The sequence below is a fragment of the Megalobrama amblycephala genome, linkage group LG8 (genome assembly GCF_018812025.1).
Source record: "Megalobrama amblycephala isolate DHTTF-2021 linkage group LG8, ASM1881202v1, whole genome shotgun sequence".
In the NCBI taxonomy this organism is placed as follows: Eukaryota; Metazoa; Chordata; class Actinopteri; order Cypriniformes; family Xenocyprididae; genus Megalobrama; species Megalobrama amblycephala.
Window position 1 is genome coordinate 29,381,419 of NC_063051.1, and position 7,501 is coordinate 29,388,919.

At 38.3% G+C, this 7,501-nt stretch overlaps 1 protein-coding gene across 3 annotated transcripts in view; it reads right to left on the reverse strand.

The window, feature by feature from the left end:
• ten1 (TEN1 subunit of CST complex) overlaps positions 1–7,289 on the reverse strand; it is a 28,911-nt gene extending 21,622 nt beyond the window's left edge. Inside the window, exon 1 of one of the 3 annotated variants that reach the window (XM_048200451.1) lies at positions 7,071–7,289. In XM_048200451.1, the coding sequence (XP_048056408.1) occupies positions 7,071–7,159 (89 nt within the window). In that variant the 5' untranslated portion in view covers positions 7,160–7,289. The remainder of the gene's footprint in view (positions 1–7,070) is intronic. The other 2 variants (XM_048200453.1, XM_048200452.1) reach the window with 2 other exon arrangements.
• Positions 7,290–7,501: the final 212 nt, after the last annotated feature.

The following is a 7,501-nucleotide window of genomic DNA, read 5'->3' on the forward strand; positions in this document are numbered from 1 at the left end:
TTTAAGTCCACGTGACCGAAAGTCCACATGAAGTGCGCCATTTGGGACAGGGCCTTTCAGTCAATGCAGTCTGAGCCGGAAAGAGAATTGATTCGTTCTTTTTGTGAGTCTTTCGGGTTTTTGAGTCGTTCCTTAATCACGTGACAGACCCATACGCTAAACCAATGCAGTCTGAGCCGGAAAGAGAATTGATTAGTTCTTTTCATGAGTCTTTCGGGTTTTTGAGTCGTTCTTTAATCATGTGACAGACCCATACGCTAAACCAATGCAGTCAATACAGTCAGGCTGTGTGACCCAAGCACATTATATTTCTAAGTATATAACTTTAACTCTCCAGTTTTATTTCAGTTTGGGTTACAACTGTTAAAGCTAAAGTTATCATAACCTTAATGTTTAAAACTAACATTAATAATTCAAATTCAAAATGTTATTTGCTTTTAATTTATGTCATTATGGCCTTTTTGAGCAATCTTCTTATACATATATTAGACCAATATGTCAAGTCTGCCTAGGAAAAGCAATTATTATACCAGGAAAATCAAAAATTGGAGTAAAAATGAACAAACTAGGCTATAAATACTTTGTATTGTAGGCTTGGATTATTATATTATTATATAGCCTAGTGTTTATTTACAGATAGACAGTCAAAAAGATAAATTAATCAATATTTTATTTATAACAGGGCTTTATTTATTTATAAAATAATAACACACCACAGATCCTCAAGAAACAGTAACAAAAACATAGTGACAGAAATGTCAGAAATAGCATATGGGTCTGTCACATGATTAAGGAACGACTCAAAACCCGAAAGAATCATGAAAAGAACTAATCAATTCTCTTTCCGGCTCGGACTGCATTGGTTTAGCATATGGGTCTGTCACGTGATTAAGGAATGACTCAAAAACCCGAAAGACTCATGAAAAGAACTAATCAATTCTCTTTCTGGCTCAGACTGCATTGGTTTAGCGTATGGGTCTGTCATGTGTTTAAGGAATGACTCAAAAACCCGAAAGACTCATGAAATGAACTAATCAATTCTCTTTGCAGCTCAGACTGCATTGGTTTAGCATATGGGGCTGCCTGTCATGTCATTAAGGAATGACTTAAACCCGAAGACTTGTCAGACAAGAGGTGAGGTGAGCTTAATCAGCTTATCATAAATTGAAGACCCAGGTAAAGAATGAATTAATCATTTCTGAATCTTATAGCATTGTAGTTTTGTATTGTTTGTAGTGTGATCAGTGTTTGCATAAGTAGTAGATGTGTTGGGGAAGTATCACGTAACATTTTTATTACATTTTGCTAAAATGAACGAAATGACTCGAAAAAAGATTGGTTCATTTTGCTGAACGAGACTCAAAAGTCAGAGTCGGTAAAATGATCCGAACTTCCCATCACTACAATGCTGCCCCTCAGTCTTTTGCCACTCAGTGGGCGTGACCGCAGTCATAACGGTCGACGTTGACGTCACGTGCATACCCTCTATAGAGTACCTCAGAGATGACGTGTTTTTGTAGGCCAAACCGGAAGTTAGCGGCGCACGAGTCCCCTCGATTGAAAGCCTATGCATTTTTCCCAGACTTTTGGAAAATCGCAAAAAATAAGCTCTGTGTTTAACAAAGGGTTATGACAACTACATGTTTTGTCTATCAAGATAATCTTTAGAAGTTAACACAACATTTATACATTTTGAAGCCTAAATAAAGTGGTCAGTAGGGGTGTAACGATACGCTCAGGTCACGATACGGTACGTATCTCGATACGGAGTTCACGATACGATACGTATCACGATATTTTTAACAAAATGAAACTGAAATTCAAACAAGATTTATTAAAAAAACATGAACAAATTTCAATAATTTTCCTTGTTGTACATACAAGATCACATTTCAATAAAATAAATAAATATAAAAATTTAATAAAAACCTTCTGTATTCAAATTAACAGTTGAATAGGGCTGTCTGTCACTGAAAAAAAATGTTAAATTTAACATGAACTTAGACGTTTACATATCGCGTCTAAAAACGCGTGGAAGGCGCGGCCGCACCGCTTCTCCTTCTTCCCAAAGCGCTCGCGCTCCCGTGGCGTCGGTCGTTGCTATGCAACCATGAACTGAGCTCTCCAAGAGGAACAGGATGTTTCTGCAAAGGATAAATGATTTCTAGCCCTTGCATTAGTTCTACTACGAGATATATTGATGGAGATAAGATATAAAAACCACCATGTACAGCTATGATCAGCTGTTCGGCTGAGCTTTTGATGTTTTGTTACGGAAAGGCCATAGCTGATCGGTTGATTCTTGTCACACGACCTGCGGTGCGCTTGCGGCATTCTGAGAAGTTGAGAATTGCATGCGCGTCGCGACCGCGTTGATCCCATTATGAGCACGCCTGCCACGCGGCTACATTTGAAAATAATAACGGACTTGCACGCGGAAAAGACGCAATATGTGAACGGCCCCACAGAACTTCTTAAAGCAAAGCATCGCAAGCGTCTTTTGCTTTTCTGTGAGCACAGCTGTTGCTGTGGCACTGCGGTGAAAGAAAGCCACGACTTTTCTCACGCGACCATGCAAGAGACTGACATGAGAAACATTTAAACCTGCTTGCAAGATTCAATGTGTGCGCGAAACACTTACTGAACTAGAGAGCTGATTGAGACAGGATAACTCTGGGAGTTTGAAGGGGTGTGTCGCGATTCTGCCTTCTCACATCGCGATACAGGTTCGTGGACCTGCGTATCGCGATTTCGGTTTTATATCGCATATCGTTACAGCCCTAGTGGTCAGATATAAAAAGCTAACAGTAGGCTATAAACAGACTACAGCACACTGCGTCCGAAATCGAATGCTACTCTACTATATAATACGCGAAAAACAGTTTGCGAACAGAGTATGTCCGAATTCATAGCAAAGCCACTGGAAGGCAAGCCTGCAACCTTTAGCCAAAAAAGCGTAACGGCTAAAGCTAACGCTCCGCCCCCCGCGGTACGGAGGGAATGAGACCAGAGGCTGTTTTTTGAATGGAAGTCAATGGATGAGAGGCTTCACTATTCTGATTAAACAGCATTTGTAGGGAAATAGCTAATCATTTAATTAATCAACAGCCTGTTTGCCAATCTTCAGAATGTTTTACACTGAACAATACTTTCCTTGGGAACTATATGTAGATTTTAGCTTGATAAAAATGTATTTTTTAAGAGAAGGCAGACTATGGAATGTTGTGACTGACTTCACTGCCATTACATGATAGGCTGAGAGGTGCCACACGTGATTAAGTTAGCCGTTACGGTTTCTCCAATGGTAAGAGATACATACCCTCTTATATCCCTATAATATACAATCTCTGTTCATAGTATTCAAAAAACAGTAAGCGCAAAGTACCCGGATGACTTACTACTTCTGGTGAGATTCTGAAGTGCGCGTACGATGGACATTTTACTATCCCATGACGCCATGGGAGAAGATTTTTGAATGGAGTTGAAGGGACATAACTGACGCTGGTAGGTCATGTGACAGTAACAACATAGCGGATGTAGTACGTCCGAATTCATTCATACTACACTCATTCGTACTATATAGAACATGCTTTTTCAATGGTCGTGAAGTAAATTTAAATTCAAATGTAGTACCCACACAGCCCATGTGTGTGTGTGACCTGTTTGTCATGATGATGTCTAAAGTCCCCGCCAAAGGAAGTAGTCCCTTTTAGCAACCGCCATTTTTAAGACACAATACAGGTTTAAAAAAAAAATTACAAGCGGGTTATAACTGGTGTGTTTTATGTCATAGATCAAAACGTGAAAATATTTAGAGGCTTTGTTAACCACAGACCTTATTTCAGGCGATTTAGCAAAAACCCATTCAAAAAACCCATAGACTTTAGGGCGATGCAACTGGAAGTCCTAAAATGCTAACTTGCTTCCGGGTTTGCATACAAAAACACATCATCTCTGAGGTACTCTATACGGTTTCGCGAAACAGTCATGACCATAGATATATGCAGGGATGGGCAGTATTTATGATACATGTATTTCAAATACGTATTTCAAATACAAAATAGTATTTTGTAATTTGTATTTGATAGGGTTGATGAAAATGGCTTTGTATTTTGTATCAAAATCAAAATAGTGTTTTGTATTTTTAAAATACTGTAAAATACTTCGTAAGTGTCACCGGCGCTGGTGCTGCAGTGATGAGTCGTAAACGGATCTCCACAATAATAGGTATTTTAATCAACAAAGGAGGAATCTCACCAAACACATCAAACATAACATTAAGATCAGACAAGGAGTGAAGAGAGTGAGTCCATATAAATAGGGAGTGCAGACGAGGAGGTCCAGGTGAGGATGATCTGTGATGATGGGGAGATGACGAGGGAAGTGAGTGCAGGTGTTGAGAACAGGAGGACTATGGGAAATGGAGTTCAGGAGACGAGGGAACGCGGGAACTGTGACAGTAAGAAGTCTACATGATGACATCATAAAATTGCGGCCTCTGATTGGTGCCTACTCTATAGTTTGCAGAGACTTGTTGCGATCAGAACAGAACAGAAAATTGATCCACATGGAAGAAGGTGGTCAAGAAACGTGCAGGCTGCCAGCTTTCCATCAATTTTTTGCATGAATTGCTATCATTTTTAACAGTTCATGTTAAGTTTTGGTGTTCATTTGGGTAGCCTAAGCTAAATAATATACCAATTTACATAATGTTCTTGAAAACATTACCGAGCAGCAACCCCCTATATTTATGATTAACAATCAAATGATTAATTGGTTCATAGTTGCTATGAATACAGGTGCCATCATCTTCTTATGAATGACTTGTTTGTCATTGAGTCAGTGTTGCTGATGCAAAGTAGGCCCTTCATTACCAAACACCAAATAACTAAATTAGGATACAATTATAAGTCATTTACAAACATTACACTGTTGGTTACTTTAAAACTAACCCTCATCTGGGAGATCACAGGGATATGTGAATATTTGATCTGTTAAAGCCACAATATGTAAATTTTCGCCTCTAAACATCGCTAATTCAAAACAAAGGTGAAGCTCGATGACACGAGCCCACTGGAGCAATTACTAATGAGAGACGAGCGTGACACACGTCTCGTCAGCTGCGGATCTTTTATTATGCCACAGTCGCCGCTTCCGCTTCTTTCGGTCATGTGCACGTAGGGTAAAGCAGCGCTGCTTATCATATTAGATACATTTGTGTGTTGAAAGTTGGTATAGTGCTACTCTGTGCGTTTGCTCAGCGGCTACTATGAGACACTTGTTGCACACTGCAGTAAGTTAGATAATATTAGTCATTGTAAAACATGGTACTCGTGGTAAATCAAGAAAATGGGCCAGGGCCAGATTTACTAACAGCTTGTGCCAGCGCAAACCCTCTTTTGCCATTAAAAAACTACTGTCAGGATTTACTAAAGACACGCAGTATAAAATTAGCGCTGAAAACGCGTGGACTGAGTTGTGTTTGCGGCTGACCTTAATGCATATGCATTTTTCGTTTCAGAGGCAAAACTTATGGGAGGAGAGTATTTAAATGAATCGCACAATGCGATTTACTAATGTTTGCGCTAGTCACTTTACTGATATTTACACTATTATTTAACGCCCTAAAAAAGCATGTCTGAACCCATTTTGTGACATGGCTGCAATTGTTGCTGTTAGGAGGAGACACCGCAGAGAACAGAGAGCGAGTGGTAGAAGGATTATTAATTTCTTTGAAATGCCAGAGTAAGACCTTATCCGAACATAATGTTTGCTATAAACGATATTGTACAGTAAACTATATTATACAGTATATGCGTATGCGTTTGTCAGATTACATTTTAAGTTGCGCCTGTGTCGACCCACACCTGATGATAACATCAGCATCAGGATTCAGCTCTGTTTATTTGCGACCCAACTCTAATTTGCACTGCTCTTTGTAGATTGCGTTAGTCATTATGTAAATGATCTGACCGTGTCTGTGTTCTTTAATTTGCATGTCAGCAAATCACGTGCAAAACTTGCCACTCCCATCAACACATTTGTGGAATTGCACTCTCACGCTAATATGCATCGTTAAGTAAATCTGGCACTTAACGTGTTAAGCTTTATAACATGAGTTTTCTGTCGATTAATGTATCCAAACAGTTGTTTTCCTGTCTAATAAAACTCATAATATACAGTACTAAAGTGTCTTTGATGTTTCCATGGTTTTTCAACAAAATAAAACAGGAAATCGAGGGTAATGATGTCATTGATAGGTGATACACGGACACGGTGTGTGTCCTGGTTAAAATTGCTTATTTCTCTGGATTTAGAATTTCTTGGAAACATTTGGGATAATGTAAGTACACAAGTCAACAAAAAATATAACATTGTTTTAGTGGTTTTTGAATATTTTAATCTAAAAATCCTACATATTTGTGCCTTTAACTTGTTGCATATGTCAGTTTTATTGCATGACTCGGGCAGAGAAAAGCTGTTGCTATCAAACATTGTTTGTCAGTCAGTGTAATGGTGAAGGTCAAAAGGTCTGAAAAGAAATTTCATGCTCCCTTGTAAAAGTATTTTGTAGTATTTTCAAAATACAAAAATTTTGATGTATTTTTGCCCATCCCTGGATATATGTATTATTATGTATAATATCTGTATAATATATGTATTATATATCTTTATTATGTATATCTATGGTCGTGACTAGCTAGTTGATTTTTTTCAACGATGCATCGCAGGCGTACTATGGTAGTTCAGCAGCGAGTTGCATCGTTGTTCGGGAAACGCACCCCAGACCCAGATATATATATATATATCAAAATTGTATTGTCCCCGTTTTTTAATTAATAGATAATAACAAATGAGATTTCGGTGATCAGAAATCTGGTCACCTTACCTAAGATTCAATTTAGTTACATCCTAACACATATTTTATAAGCAGCTTTTCAACGTATCAATGATAACGTTATATGCGCACTTCTCAGACTAGATTAGACGGTCAAATTTGAGATATAATGGGGTTAAATTAATAAAAATCGCACCTAAGCATGTCTTACAACTTTAACAAATGGACCGACCTGCCACACGTTCGCACTGATGCACCATCTTTCACTAGGTCTGAGTTGATCTCCCAAGGAAATTGAAACGCGGCTGGAGGAGGCAGCATATCAGTTTAACATGCATAAGGAAACTTGTGTCATTAGAAACTAATAGTATTTTAGTTACTTCGCACTTCTCTCCGTTAAAACAACAACGCCATGCCACATGGTCACGTGACCGTCACCAGGAAAGACTTCCACTAACATACGTAATAAATATATTTACAAACTGTATAAGCATCGGTGTGTTCATTTATTTTCTTATGTTTTAATTATATCATAATTATTTATTTTCGTGTTGCGTTCAGCTTTCCTTTCTTTAACAGTTATGGAAAGACAAAAGGGACGTAACTCAGATTAAAACGCTTTTTCATACATATTCATGCCCACGCAGGAATTTTGATTCTTTT